A 16,486-nucleotide genomic window follows, 5' to 3' on the forward strand; every position below is an offset into this window, starting at 1 on the left:
AGATTCACAAACTTGGCCTGTATGCAAATGACTTGCTGTTGTATCTCTCTAACCCTCTAGTGGGCATTCCCTCCTTGATGGACGAATTCAAGCTTTTCGGACGCTTGTCCAACTACCGGGTGAACCTTCAGAAGTGCGAACTCTTGAACATTTCCTTGCCATAGGCTGAAGCAGACTGTGTGAGTGGCTCCTTCCCCTTTTCTTTGCGATCCGACTACCTGACTTATCTGGGGGTTCGCATCCCTGCCAATCTAGCAGATCTATATTCCCTTAATTATGCCCCCCCCCCCCCTGCTGCGGTCCATCGAAGATGCACTCCTTTCCTGGATGAATCTCCACCACACTTGGTTTGGCAGAATTGCTCTCTTTAAAATGAATCTACTCCCTCGCTGCCTCTACCTGTTTCAAACTCTTCCCATTCGCCTTCCCACACTCTTTTTTCGCAGGTTGAGGTCTGCCACCTTGTAATATATCTGGAGGTGTCGTACACTGCGAATTCGCTATACAGTCCTAACAATGCGGAGGGACCGGAGTGGGGCCCCTCTCCCAGACTTGGAGCTCTATTATAGAGCCACTCACATGTCCCACTTGGTTGAATGGATTGACACCAGAGATCCTGCTCTCTGGGTTTCCCTCGAGCGGGAACTGACTCCGACCCCCCTGACAAATCTCCCGTGGCTCCCATCCTTGCGTCGACCACCTAGCTCCGTATTACCCTTTTTTCTTATCCCAGTGCTTAAAGTGTGGGACTCCACAATGCTTAAATACAAACTGTCCACTCAATCGGGGCCTGATGACCCCAGTCTTAGCCCACCCGGAGTTTCCTCCACGATGTGGGGTTCCTACATTTTTTAATTGGGAGGTGACGGCTCCTTGTTACATTTTTCAGGGACTTTGTGAGGGCATTTTAAAACCCCTGTCTCATCTGTTCGATCCTGACCCTCCACTGATAGCCTCCTGGTTTGCTTACCATCAACTTTAACACTTTTTACGTGGGTTTTCTTTATCTGGTTCCCTGCAAAGATCTCTCACTCCCTTATGAACGAATGTGTGCCACTGGTGAACCTCCCTCACATCTTATATCCTTCCTCTATGACTCCCTGATCTCCATGGAGGATAAGGGTCCCCATACTTCTTATATGCGTGGGAACGAGAACTGGCCGTGGGTACTTTCCGAGGAGGATAGACGGAAATTCTTTTGCTTTACGCATAGCCTCTCTATGTCCTCATCGGTGCAGGAACGCAATTTCAAACTTCTGACCAGATGGTACAGAGTTCCGGCTGGGATGCACCAGATTTTTCCCTCCCACTCCAATGTCTGCTGGAGATGCCAGGGGGACGTTGGTACGTTAACGCACATCTGGTGGAGCTGCCCCTTGATTGTGCCCTATTGGCGAGCCATCTCACACGTGTATTCGAAAATGACCGCTAGTGAGTTCCTTCGCACACCTCAGATGGCAATACTATCTGTCTTATCAGGCTCCATCTCCAAAGCAAAGAAATCTCTCCTGAGATTTTTTGTGAATACTGCCAGGGCACTGATTCCTAGGCATTGTAACTCTCAGATGATTCCTACCTTGGGGGAGTGGACTGCAGAATTGTGCCGCTTAATGAGATCTGAGGAGATGATTGCCGAATGGTCGGACAGGTCAGACTCCTTTCTATCCAGACAGATCTTGTCTCGTTGTGTGTTTATTTTGTGTTGTCTATGTCTGGTAGCCTTAGGGATTGCACTTATTTTGACCTTTTTACTGGGTTTATGCCTCTCTGTAAGGTCCCATGTCCTCCTTTCAACATTGAGGCCCCCGAGGCCTTGCCTCCCTCAGGTGTGACAGTCCCCTCTGAGGTGGACCATTTTGTCAGTGAATCCCCCTGTGGGGGTGGGTAGTTTGACAGGGGGTACAGTCTGACCAAGGGCCCACTATCATATATACTGCTGGTTTTAAGTAATTATATGGTGTATCCTTTACCATTGATCACCCTTTGCTGCCTTCTGTATGTTTTTACATATATTGTCTGTGAAAATCTTTAATAAAAACTATTTCTGCAAAAAAAATAGATTTATGAGCAATAGTACACACACAAATACAAGCACAATTAAATGTGTTGATGATTGCAATCAGTCAGGTTCCATTTTTTAATTATGTAAGACATATTTCCGTCCTTCTTTTTAGTTTGTTTGAAGCAGCTCTGTATTTTTATAGTTAGAGCGAAGGAAATATATCAAGGCCCCCTCCTCCCCCCTCCTTCCCCCACTGGAGCATCACCATGCCACTCTGTATTCACAGTATAATGACGCATTGAACAGCACTCGCAACATAATTTCTGCATAATTTGCTGTTCTGCTTCACTGAGAATCACTCGGTACTGTTGAAGAGGTGAAGAGGAAGAAGACCCTGTTCCATCAAATGCCCAGCCCGAATGTTAGCTAAAAATAAATAAATGCCAAAAGAAAAATATGCTGGCTGGGGACACCCTGGGGAGTGGAACAGGAAAAGGAGGTTTTCTGAGGGCATGAAAGGGCATAATTTGTCTTTAACTGCATGGAGAAAACTGAATACTTTATTTAAAGCCAGCAGTGTGGAGATCACAAATCTATTGAATATTACAAGAATTGGCCTAAATTTTATGGCCATGGAAGTGATTTCTCTGTAAATATCAAAAGAGGTGAAGTGTCTTATACAGAGAGTGACAACTTCAAAAAGAACTATTTTGTAGCTATGCCAGTCAAACAAGGCAAAGAGATGACCTGCATGCCCATAAAGTAGGAGCTGGAGTGCAGTGATTTAGGAACCAAGGGTGCTACCGTAGTTGTTCATACACATGTAGTTCTTCAGTGCTCTCACTACCAGGAATGCAGACCACAGACATAGTATGATATGGTATTACAGCACTTAAGTTCCTGCGGGTTTCTGTTAAGATATTTGTATACAACATATGATTTAGGAACAGAAACACTGCAACAAATAAATAACAATACAGAAAAAGTAAAAGTAGCAATAATGGGTAATGGGTATACACAGAAATACATTAATAAGTTTTTGGAACATACTATGTGATAACCAAAAAGACATATAAATACATGTGCTATAAGCTAAACATTTAGTATTGAGAATAATGGACAACTAGCAAATAGGAATCAGTTTTTAGTTGAGATGAAATTCATTTTGCCAGTAGGATTAAATGCAAGAATAGCAATTGAACATAATCAATCACTCTCAATGATTGTTTAGTGTTGTTTTCCCAATTACTTTTTTTTTATACTTCTGTGTGCATTTCATATTATGAATGTTCATCATATTATTTGCGTTGCATATTCTGTCATTTGTTTCTGCAGGACATAAGAATAGTTCATCAGTTTCATTATAAGAATTGGCCTGATCATGATGTGCCTTCATCTTGTGATCACATTTTGGGCATGATAGAAGACATACGTGCTCTCCAGAGAGATGATAATCCCCCCATATGTGTCCACTGCAGGTACTGACAGCCATATCTACCTTAAAAGTGTCAGATATGATGGAGTTCAATACACAGCATATTGCAATTTGATTTCTTGTTAAAAATATAAAATGTACATAAAGCCATCTGTCATGAGTAAAGTACAGTCTGCCATAGTTGGCCCCCTTTTTACAATGCTAGTAGCCTGGCTGTGTCTGTCTTTAATAATACTGAAGTGGCAAGACTGGAAACAAGCATTGCACAAACAAACAACACTAAAAGGCTGAATACATCATTACATGCCACATAGTGCTATTAGAACACATTCTAAGGGAAGGGTTCCTTCAAGTGCCACTAAACTCAGGAGTTAAATCTTAAAAAATACATTCCAGTAACTTAACTATTGACAAAATGTACCTTAAGTGTGTATCACTCAGTTGTAGATCCTCAAATCATCTCTGAATTGGTGCTGACACTGTCCTTCCTTCTGGAGGGAAGATGAGTGTCAGGAACTTTTGCAAGTACACAAATTAGTGGTTGAGGAAGAACTCCACTTATGTATTTGCACATACTTTCCTTAAAAATTAAAAAAAAAAAAACATTTTCGGTTTCGGCCTGACAATTTTTTTTATATCGGTTTTGTTTTGGTTTTGAAATTTCCATTTCGGTGCACCTCTAGTTATAACAGCAGCTGCAAACAAAGAAATGAACTGTCTGACAGTGTTCATGAACACTGTTCAGACATGATTAAAGGTACCCATACACTGCACGATTCTCGTACGAGAATCGCGGGAAATCCCACGATCGTACGAGAATGAAGGCGTGCGACCGTTTCTACTGTACGGTCGTACGTCTTTTGTCTAAGGAGCATGCTATTAAACCAGCCGAAAATCGTAAGATTTTCGGCTGGTTTGAATGATGCTCGGGAGACAAATTGCGAACGGGCCATTGTGCGCAACCTCACACTGCCAGTTCAGCATTGCGGGCTTGCGATGGGGGGGCGGGCTTGCGGGCTCGCAAGTACGATCTGCCTGTCCAAGATGGGCAGATCGTACGTTTTTTTTATTACTTTACAACCATCGCAAGACTAAGGTCTTGCGATGGTTGTAAAGTGTATGGCCACCTTTAGACATACAAGGTAACATTACTATTGTAGTTGCTCTGTTTTGTTCAAAGAGAAGATCAAAGAGACGAGCTTCCATCTGCATATAATGTCAGTAAGAAAAGTTAACATTTGTTAATATTTAACCATTTATTAACTCTTAGTTTACTATAATCTGCCCTAATTGATGCCTTCTTTCCCTTCTCCCTTTAGCTATTAATTTCCTGCTGATTTGTTTAGTTTATTTCTGTTTTTCTAACCATTAATATTTAAACTTTTTTTATTCATCAAAAACTGTGCTTCAACGGTTCTTACTACATTTCCAATCCAGTCTCTCCTGGGTCTCTCTCCCCTGGCTGGCTATCCTCGCTCTCTCAGTGTTTCTCCTCACTGTCTTCTAGTTATCTCTCCTCGCTCTCCCTCCTTGCCATCTCTCCTGGCTGTCTCTCCCCTGGCTCTCTGTTCTGGCTTGCTCTCCTCGCTTTCTCTCTGTGTTTCTCCTCACTCTCCTGGTTGTCTCTCCTCCCTCTCTCTCCGCGTTTCTCCTCACTCTCTCTCCTGATTGGCTCTCCCCGCTCTCTGTGTTTCTCCACTCTCTCCTGGTTGGCTCTCCTCGCTCTCTCTCCTGGATGTCTCTCCTCACTCTCTCTCTCTTGGTGTTTCTCCTCAATCTCTCTCCTGGCTGTCTAGCAGTTATGGGATTAGCCAGCTTGTTCAATAAACACACAAGGGCTGGTGACATGACACTTGCAGGAAATTAGAAAAGCAGAATATTCTAAGGGCCCGTTCACACCACTTCCTGCGTGTTCTAGCACTGTGAGCTGCTGGAACGCACTGGAGCGCATACTGTAAGGCTCCCTGCATTCTGATGTGGGAGTGGAGGTGCATTCAAGTCAATGGCACCGCAGCTAAGCCCTCCGCCCGCAGTGCGATTGACCACACCAGAATGCGTGGCACAACAATGCCGTGTTCTGGTCCGATGTGATCACAAAAAAAAATAGTACAAGCACTACCACACCACTACGCCCCCTCCCGCCCCAGAACGCAGGGAGCCTTACAGTATGCGATCCCGTGCGTTCCAGCAGCTCAGTGGGCTGAAACGCACTCAAAGTGGTGTGAACAAGTCCTCAGACTGGAAAGGATCCTGTGAAGTAAATGATAAGATGGAAAAGATGTAATCATGATTGCTGATGGGGTGCTGTGTAATAATACAAGATGCTGACAGCCCACAGTGTCCTCTCAGCCTCTCCTCTGCTTCCTGCTGCGGTGTCTGGGAGACACTTCCTGGTTCTATCAGCCCCGAGGATTACAGCACTATGCATGGTCTTCACACGATCTCGGCGCCACCTTCAGGTCATGTACGGAACTGCAGACATTCAGCTGCACTAGAACTGGTGAAGGGAGCTCAGGACATTGAGCCGACTTGCGATCGCGATCTACCAGTGTTAACTTTGCGATCGACTGGTAGATCGAGATCGACCTAATGGGCACCCCTGTTCTAGTCCATAGGTGATGTACAGGTGTGAGAGCTGAACTGGTTAAATACATTTTTTTCCCCACATTTACACACAGTCCAAGTTTTCTAGCGAAAGTGAGATTGACACGATTAAGAACAAACTATACAACTGCCAGAGGTCGCGGCAGCAACATATTTTAAAGAAAATGTATACTATTTAAATAAAGATGACATTTGTAAGCACCATTGCAGCGCTATATTTTGTTGAATTAATATCCTGAATACCATCATTACATTATTGGCCACATATAGTTGTATATTACTATACATAGTTGTATAGTATATTGTATTATGCATATATTGATTTCAGAATACAAGACTTTTTTAACTAGAGAAACTTTAGTACCTACAGCATTACAGCTTTTGAAGTAATGTGTCTTTGCTGCTTTACTAATTTGCATTAAATGCAAATTAGGCAGTATTAACTTTTTTCTAAGAACCGCATGTATTGTGGTGCTCACGGCAATTATGTACTGTGAACATGTTCCCCAGACTAATACTACCATCTGGTGTCATTATGCTATTACTACAAACTACACTAAATTCTTTATACCAATACACATTTTAAATATGACATTTGTATACCATTTTGCTATATTTTAGTGCTGGCTGTGGGCGAACGGGCGTTATCTGTGCAATTGATTATATCTGGAGATTAATGAAAGATGAGGTAAAACTGCTGCCAAAAATTATTTGTGGATATAAATAAAATATTTCTGAATAGACTGAGGTCCTAGCGTTATGGGTGGTTGTGTGTGGCAGCTGTTGCAATATTTTGGCCATGTGTGATGTGTGGCTGCGCAATAAACAGTAACATCTGGAAAGGTTGCAGTGGTTGTTATGGTGTCAAATGATCCATGTGATGGCCACCGTTTTGTGATAGGAAATCTATTTGACCATACCAAATGTTCTCTGCGCAACCAGTTTCTAAAGCATCCATCTGGTTATATCATTAAGCCCTTAAAAATGGTGCTGATCGTCATCCGTAGACTGAACCTCCAATGTGCCTATGAACGTATGTTTGCCTTAAAAGGTGGTAAATTGAAATCCTACCTCACAGCATGGGAGTGCTGGATTAAACACCCTATGTATAAAACCTGATGATCTTGGATATTTTCATGTATATCGTGGACACTATTCTCTATGTACCTGTAATCATACTTGTCTTATCTTTTTGGTTGCTTATTATTTATTGTTTGCTGTCTTGTAATTTTTTTTTGTTGACAAAAAAACCTAATAAAATACTTGAAACAAAAAAAAATGGTGCTGATCAAGCCTATAGAATTTTGTTGATAATCAAGCAGAATTTGTGTGCTAATAAACAGGAAATGAAAGAAAAAAACAATGAATTTTTGAAAACATTTTGTCAAAGCAAAGAATCATTTACCTTACCTGCACTTAAGAAGAGCACAAAACAACTATAAATTGCAGAGACAAAATTAAGGCAGAATTGGGCTTCAGGCAAGATATTACCCTTGCCAACCCCCATCCCATTAGTTGCCATTGATAAATATCGCAATAGGCACAGAGAAGCCACCCATTTGCATTATTTATACTGGCATTTTTCATCCCATCAAATGCCTATAAGTGCATTCACTCTTTGTGAAATGACAGTCAGATGCACAGCTTTGAACAATTGTAACTGCTTGGCTTACAGCAGGACCATTTGTAGCCCACTGGACATCCACTAGGCCATGGGCTCCTGCCTAAATGGCCTTGTGGATGATGGGGCTCTGATTACATATTTCAAAGAACCAAAGGGGTCTATTCACAAAGCTGCCGAGGGCAGCCGAGTGAATGACCGATCAGAAGTGAAGTGAGAGGAGCCATGGTCTGATTTATGGAAAAAATTGTATTCAAATATGCAACACATTTATAGCATATATACACTGACTGTCCCCCCACAAAAAAAATCACACACGCTAATATTTAATTGGACCGCCTTTAGCTTTGATTACAGCATGCATTTTCCATGGCATCATTTCCATAAGCATATACAATGTCACATTATTTCCATTTATTAATTTTTCACCAAGATCTTGTAGTGAAAATTGGAGAGTTGGACCACTGTGTAAAGTCTTCTCTGGCACATCCCAAAGCTTCTCAATGGGGTCTGGACTCTCTTGTGGCCAATCCATGTGTGAAAATGATGTCTCATGCTCCCTGAACCCCTCTTTAACAATTTGAGCCTGATGAACCCTGGCATTGTCATCTTGGAATATGCCCGTGCCATCAAGGAAGAACAAATCAATTGATGAAAAAACCTGGTTATTCAGTATATTCAGGTAGCCAACTGACCTCATTTGTTGGGCACATAACCCTGCCAAACCTAGACCTATCATCCAGTGGAAGGCTCTGACGTATTTGCTTAGCTAAATCCAGGTGACTCTTTTTGGACAGACAGCGTATTTTAAAATACAGGGTACTCTTGCATGTCAACATTTCATTTTAAAATCCCAGAACACATTAGACTATCCCAAACTCATGAGGCAACACCCAATTCATTCACCTTATGAAGGTTCACTTCTAAATAGTGACTTTCCACTTGAATTCAGAGCAGTCCCAGAAAGTCAATAACTGTGGGCACATATAATTTAAGCTTTAGCATATAAATTTGAATTCAATATTTTTTTCCTGCTTATTAATTTTGTACAGTATGTATGTGTTCTTATGATAAATACAAATAATTTTAATCATAAGTATAAATGCACAGTGCTGAAAACTTTCACGTGAAGGCGAACCCTCCTTATATAAATAATCAATAAATCAAATTAATAAAAGTGACATTGTAAAAGTGAAATAGGTATAAAATACAATAACAATTAATTAAAAATCAAGTGAATAATTCATTAATTAATAGGTGAATAACATGAATAATATGGAAATTATATCAAGGTGTAACAATGTCCACCTAATAAATCAATTAGTGAGATAAGTGATAAGTACGTGATTATTATACCTCCTTCTATGAATGAGCAACAGAAAACAAATAGAAAATATCTAAAATGCTGTGAATGTAATAATAAACATCAATTTTAAATAGCCATAAATTATACATCATATAAATAATTAATAAGTGAAAAAAAATGATTAACAAAAGAATCTAAATGAAAAGTAACAATTTTGCTTTCTTCCTGTGTAAATAGATTATTCCGGTTAATTTTAGTGTCTATACCATTATACAAGAAATGAGAACTCAGAGATCATCACTTGTTCAAACTAAGGTATGTTTCTTTTAAAAAAATGTTTTGTCTATTACCTATGTTACATAATGAGGCTTGACTTACGGTACATCACAACAATCTTGCAGCAGCCTCATAGCCCTACTTTTTACTTCTGGAACTTCTTGCTGCAGATGAAGTGTCAGCTTTCTCCAACAGCCAGCCATTTTCAAAAGCAGATTACTAATGCCAGCCCCCTGTGGTCAAGTTTACTCTTAAAAATATATTCTTTATAAATCTTTTCCAGGCATTGGCATGCTGCAGAAGTGCAGTAAAGTATTACCTAAATTGCACATGCACAGAATTTCAAGACTGTACAAGCAATGAGCAAGACTGTATATAAAAAAAAAAAGATTTGTACATGGCACTGGTGTTTGTATGTGGGTTCTGTCCAAAGCAACATTTTTAGGGTTGAATCAATTTTTATTAGAAGTTTCAGGAGATTCATACAATCCGGTATAAAAGCAGCATATAAAAATTAAGGCAATGCAATACACAGGGGAGTACCTTCCCCAGCAACGGGCCCGGCTGAACAGAGTTATAACATCAATATAGTAGTTCACTAAAGCAACATTTTTAGGAACATTATGCATGCAATGGATATACAAATGCATTGATAGGAAAGGCTTAGGTAAACAAACTAGCTACAGTTCTCCTTTAAGCTGGTGACAAATGTTAGAACCAGACTGCTCAAATTCCTTTATATTCACCAACATGCATGTTGTGCGAGGGCCTACCTGATTGGATGTAAATAAATGTAATTGTAGGTAGACCCTTGTGCAACATAGTTGTTGGCAAAGCTAAAGGAGATTGTACAATCAATTGGTAATTTGTTTGGCAATATGTACATATGTAAAAAATCTTTTCGGCAGCAATCCTCACACCAGATAGGGTTATTGAGAACATATTGATTGATTTATTTGGCTACAGAATAGGCAAGCCCAAAGTAATACAAAACTGAAACAATGGGCCAGATAAGAGTGGAAAAAGTAAAGAAAACATGTATTGAGAGAAATATGTAGGCTGTTCCTCCTCTTGCTGCCTGGTTGTCATGCCAATCCAAATCAACTGACCTGGAATAAGTATGCAGATCAGGGGTTCTCACTTCACTCTGACTTTCTAGTTTGCAAGCTCGTCTAAATCTGTTAAATAATAATGAAGCCAGGCACATTCATACAATTAGCATTTTCAAAGGTCAGCAATTGTAACCCACATATTTCTCTTAATCCAAAAACAGAAACTATTCCAGTCATTTGTTGTATGGATTCATAGAGTTGTGTCAGTTGTTAATGTAATTAAAGGAGAACTATGGAGTCAGTGCTTTTCCCCATAGTTCTCCTAAGGGTCAAGGGAGGACATAAACTAGCGTCCTCCCTGGACCCAAAGCTCAGTATACCGCGAGCTACAGCTTGCGGTATACTGAGACCACCGCAGCCGGGACGGATCCCGACATTACTGTCGAGATCTACCCAGCTGCGTGATTGACAGCTGGCTCTGCCTATCTAGAGATCTAGAGCCAGCTGTACCCGCCCCCTCCCCGTCCGTTCTGCCAGTCAGAGCTGGATGATCGGAGCGGGGGGATCCCTGCAGGGAGCCGTGAGTGACAGTCACAGCTCTCTGCAGGGACAGGATCGAGAAGTGAGCGAGCAACGGTATGTGTTCGCTCACTTACCAATCTATTGAAAATCACTCACCTCATAGTTCGCCTTTAAAAATGCTTGTTTTGTCACTGAGTATACAATATAATATCTACGGAATTTAGGATTTAGAACGTGCATCTAATCTAATGCCAATGTTATTCCCTATAGGAGCAGTATGAACTTGTCTTTAATGCAGTAATTCATCTGTTCAAGAAAGAACTTCACAGACTTAATGGAACATCGGATGTAGAGCAGACAAATGTAAGAATATAATGTTTCAGCCTTACCTGTCCTAACAGACGTAATAAAGTGCAATTGCACAAATGTTTCTACTTAGCATGCCCATAAAAAGTTGCCCCTATAGGTTTACCTATCCTTGTGGGCCTGCTTATGGTGTAATAGCTATCCCCTACATTCCACTAGGCAAACATTAATGCGAATATTAGTGGTTACCCGCTGCATAGAAAAAAAAGTATATCAATGACATTGATTATGCTGATAACACAAGGAAACATCATCAGTTCTTGCAGTATACTGATTCTCCATCCAGTAGTGAGAGTGTAGGCACACAAGCCACACTAGCAAAAGTAGAAAACTCTAAGGGCCCATTCACACCACATTAAGATCAACTCCAGACCAGACTTTTTCCAGGCCCAAAATTAATCCTGATGTATCCCTATGCTATTTCTGGCCTCTTTTCACTTCAGCGCAGTCCGTTCCAGTCTAGAGCAGACCAAAAAAATACTGTATGTCTCATTTTGTCTGGTCTGGAATGCACTTGAACTGTGGGCAGGTTCACACCATTTTTCAGACCAGATCTGGTCCTGAAAATGGTGTGAACCTGCCTTTAAACTAGTCACACATGGTTTTACAATCTCTACGCAATATTATGTATATGTATGCTACATAAGGAGTGGCGGAGTCATTAAATTATTTATGGATGTATGATTTGTATTAGCAAGTGCACCACATCTGTAGCATGAAATGGATATTTATTTTGAAATGCAATAATGGGAGTCATACTTGTCCACTTTTCATTTTAAAAATCCAGGACAAATTAGGCTCCCCCCAATCTATAATGCCACATGCCGTTCCCTCAGCTGCACCCTATGAAGGTCCACTTCTGGATAGTAACTTTCCACTGGAATGCAAAGAGGTCCTAAGCAGTCTGGGACTTTGGGCACTTATACTTTGAGAAAAATCTTATTTGTGTATCACTCAGCTGTAGATTCTCAAATCATCTCTGAATTGGTGCTGACACTGTCCTTCCCTCTGGAGAGTGACTACTTTTGTTCCCCATGGTCCCTGTGTGTGTTGTAAAGTAGCTACCACTCTAAGCTTAATCCCGGGATGGACTACAATCTCATGTTTAGTTTAGTCATTTGAATTGACGTTATAGTCCATCACGGGAGCGAGCTTGGAGCGGTGGCTATTTTATAACACACACAGGGACCATGGGGAACAAAAGTAGTCACCCTCCAGAAGGAATGACAGTGTCAGCACCAATTCAAAGATGATTTGAGGATCTACACCCGAGTGATACACAAATAAAGATACATTTTTGTTGATAGGGTACTTGAATGTATTTTTAAGGTTTAAGTCCTGAGTTTAGTGTCACTTTAAAGGACCGCCACACTAAAAGCAAAGTTGTCCTTGACAATAAAAAAAGTGACCTGTGCTCAAGCTATTACAGTTAAATTGCAAGTTGATAAATACTCTGAAAATCTTGTTATAACATTGTAAAGTCAATTTCAGATTATCCTTGCTGCTTGTTCTCAAGCTTGACTTTTCATACTTCATAATATTATTCCTAAGATTAAAAACAGCCTCATTTCATGGAATAATGTGATCTGTAGTGAAATGTGCTTTTCTTTCCTCTTGAGCTTTGTCGAGGCCCTTCATGTGCTAGATTTGAATATGTATGTAGAAAACATCAAACAATTCAACCATCTTCTCTTTTCCTTCTAATGGCTCTTAATGGGCTACCTTGTCCTGTTCTGTCATCAGATGTGCCCTACATTGTACTCCTCATTCTGAACAGAGCTGGCCATGCATCTCCAAGTGCAGTATTTTAATATGTCAGTATGTCTCTTAAGAGATTTTCAATATTCTCTGTCTGTGCTGCAATAGTTTAATGATCATTTTTAGCAGGTCACTTTATTTTACTTGTATCATGCATCATTATGTTAAAACATTATTACAACGTATTTCAGTTTCAGGTAAATAGGGATTTACATAACAAAGATACATTTTTCTCTCACTTGCAGTTATTTGGAAATGTGTCATGCCTCGCAGATGCACATAAAAATTTAGCCAGACTGTCTGGAGGGTAAGTACGTCAAACCTATGGGCACATTGACTGTATTGATATCTGCAATTAAATCTCTAAGTTTGACCATCAGTGGAGACATTTGAACAAGAACTTGTAAAGGGGTTGATAATGAGCACTTATGACTGTTGGAAGCGCTCATTACAGGATCCAAAAGAAAGGTGTTAAATCTTCATCATAAGTCATAAGGTACATTATAGTGGGCCTTGATGGGCTTAAGAACGGACTGATGTGTCACCTGCCTTCATTCTCAGTAACACATCTGTCCATCTATAGGCTCGCTTATGTTTGTAACGATGGCCAAAATAAAATAATGACATATATGATGCGGTCTGACACTAGCATTTATACAGAAGTTTTTGTTTTTCTAAGTCAGTCCTATAAGATGCTTTTGTTACTTATTGATCCTGCTGGTAGACCTGTTATTTTTCACCTTTGATGTAGCTATCACTTAAGCAGTGGCTTGTAAGCAGGGGCGTATCTGCCGCGAGGCAAACAAGGCGTTTGCCTGGAGATAAGCGAACTCCCAGCTGCTGTAGCACCTTGGAGTCTGCTTACATTTTCACTCCTGGCAGCCGACTATGTAGTTGCCCAATCACTTCTACATGTGAATGGAGGTGGCTTCATTTTATTCACAGGGTCTGTGCTTTCTGAAAATATAATCTTGTTACAGGAAGTAGAAAAATAATGGATCTACTGGAAGGATTAACAAGTATTAGCGCCTTGTTGCAAGGAGGAAAAAAAAAAGATGCTGATCCTAGTGGCAGACTGCAAGCTATATGTAATTTTGAATGATGCCTACCCCCCTGGCATAAGGGACTAAAAAATAGCATTAAAATATGCAACCAAAACCAAAAAGGGAAACTACATGTACAGAGGTAAAAAAAAATTAAATCAGCTATAGATAGCAGGCATAAGATAAGAAAGTAAAGATAATATGAGAACATAAAAAAGAGCCCTTAAAATAAGGATGCCTATAGATATTAGAGGGGAGTCAGATGTACAGGCAATGAACAGGCAATTGATAAAAACGCCAGTCAATACCCTGTCCCCATGAATCCCATGGCTGTGACTGACAGCAATACAATGCAGATATGAGCTTTAGCCTACCTCTGCTTAAAAAAAAACAAAAAAACTTTTATTTACCATCTGTGTTGCTGTTTGTGGTATTTTTTCACTTTCAGTCTGGTGAAATCTCTGTCCCCATAACATTAAAAGAGAACTATGGGGTCAGGGCTTTTCCCCATAGTTCTCCTAAGGGTAACGGGAGGACACAAACTAGCGTCCTCCCGTGACCCAAAGTTCAGTATACCGCGAGCTGCAGCTCGCGGTATACTGATACGCCGCAGCCAGGACGGATCCCAACATTTTTGTGGAGATCCACCCAGCGGCGTGATTGACAGCTGGCTCTGCCTATCTAGAGACAGAGCCAGCTGTACCCGCCCCCTCCCCGTCCGTTCTGCCAGTCAGCGCTGGAGGATCGGACAGGGGAGGTGGGGAATCCCTGCAGGGAGCCGTGAGTGACAGTCACAGCTCTCTGCAGGGATAGATCGAGAAGTGAGCGAGCGACGATATGTGTTCGCTCACTTCCCGATCTATTGAGTCGACCTGTGACAGTTTCATTGTCACAGGTCGGCTAGAACTATGAGGATGAGTGATTTTCACTCGCCTCATAGTTCTCCTGTAAGTGAGTAGAAAGCTCAATAACACAGCCACAGAAACCAAATAAGGGTTCTACATCTTCCCACACTATCCAAAAGGAAAATGCATTGGCTGGACACACAGTTTAAGGCTAAACTTCAGGTAAAGAGGGATCAGCTCTAGAAGCCAATCAGACTTTGCTACACTGCACGTGTGCTGACAGGAAACCTGCTGACAAGTGCAGAATGAGGAAAAAAAAGATATGGGGTGGAAATACACTTTAACCAAGTATACCTGACAATTTATTTAAAAAGTTATGGGATCCATATCTGATGCCTTAAAAATATTAATTTTGAATGTGAAACTTTAAACATTGTTCACATCTATAATACTAACATTCTTTTGTTCAAGTTATACAGGTGAATGCACGATGGAAGAGGAAGTAAGCACACATCTGTGGAACTCATCTGCAACTGCCATCAGTAGTGAAATAAAATCTAATAGCTGTATGAAACCTTTGTCAGTAAAAAAGATGTATAAAAGTTATGATGAACTAAATAAAATTACAATGCAGACTCTGGAAACACCAACCATGCCGCAACCTCTTCCAAGGACAATATTACCCAATAATTGTCATAATCTCACCAATATCAAAAACCCTTGTCCTCGACCACCTACTGAAAACAGAAGAAGTTACAGTGGACATGCACCATTAACACACACCAAATCCACACCTTTGGAATTTCATAGACAGGTTTTAATGTCTGAGCAGCCAGTTGAAGCATCAGATGTGTTTCCTCATATTCAAAATGATGTTGCATGTAGTTTTGATAAACAAAGATTTCTTGTTAATCAAAATCAAGACTCTCTATTTATTGGTTCTTCGGGTAATATAAGTACTGTTCACAGTAATCATCCTTATGTTCGCCTAACAGAAGATCCTTATTTTTCTCCAACATCATCTTCTGATCCAGGGTCACCAAAGTTTGCAGATTTTTGTATTGAAGCCACCTACCCTGGTATTCCTAATCCAGATGGGCACAATATGAAAGACCTTAATTTTCCATTATCTATTTCAAATAATTTATCTCAGATTGATCATTCCTCCAATCTTCAACCACTCCAAAGAGTAGAAGTTCCTCCTCTCAACGATCTGAACATCACTGGTAAGTGGCCCTATGGGTAAATATTAACATTTCTATATTCTCCTATGAGCAATGCATATACAATGTAGAATATTTACAGTAACATTTAGCTACTTTGTTTTTGCTAGAACCCTATTGTATATCATCCTAGATTCATCTGTGAGTTTCCCTTCCAACTAGACAGTTATGCACAGTGCACTTGGTCTTTTAGGTCACATCTGGTTTCATTTTCACAGGTTTCCTCTGATGCACTTCCCAGGCCTTGTAACTCTGTACCTACATCTGCTGGGTCCTCCCACATTGCAGATCCTTCTACAGAGCGCACACGCTTATATGCACATTCCCCTCAGTAGAGCAATTGCCACCCTGCCCCCCGGCCCAGTCCGCCCCTGGTGTGTTAGCATATGTGTGGACAGCGGGATATTACTCTTGGCCTTTCCCCCAATATGTA

General features: G+C 40.7%; 1 protein-coding gene across 1 annotated transcript in view; it reads left to right on the plus strand.

Moving 5' to 3' along the window:
* PTPN22 (protein tyrosine phosphatase, non-receptor type 22) overlaps positions 1-16,486 on the plus strand; it is a 100,895-nt gene that overhangs the window by 67,231 nt on the left and 17,178 nt on the right. Inside the window, exons 8-14 of the mRNA XM_018569803.1 lie at positions 3,338-3,480; positions 6,663-6,729; positions 9,206-9,283; positions 11,089-11,181; positions 13,188-13,249; positions 15,302-15,332; positions 15,984-16,056. Of these exons, the coding sequence (XP_018425305.1) occupies positions 3,338-3,480; positions 6,663-6,729; positions 9,206-9,283; positions 11,089-11,181; positions 13,188-13,249; positions 15,302-15,332; positions 15,984-16,056 (547 nt within the window). The remainder of the gene's footprint in view (positions 1-3,337; positions 3,481-6,662; positions 6,730-9,205; positions 9,284-11,088; positions 11,182-13,187; positions 13,250-15,301; positions 15,333-15,983; positions 16,057-16,486) is intronic.

This window comes from Nanorana parkeri, unplaced genomic scaffold (assembly GCF_000935625.1).
Source record: "Nanorana parkeri isolate BGI_ZX_2015 unplaced genomic scaffold, ASM93562v1 scaffold1401, whole genome shotgun sequence".
NCBI lineage: Eukaryota > Metazoa > Chordata > Amphibia > Anura > Dicroglossidae > Nanorana > Nanorana parkeri.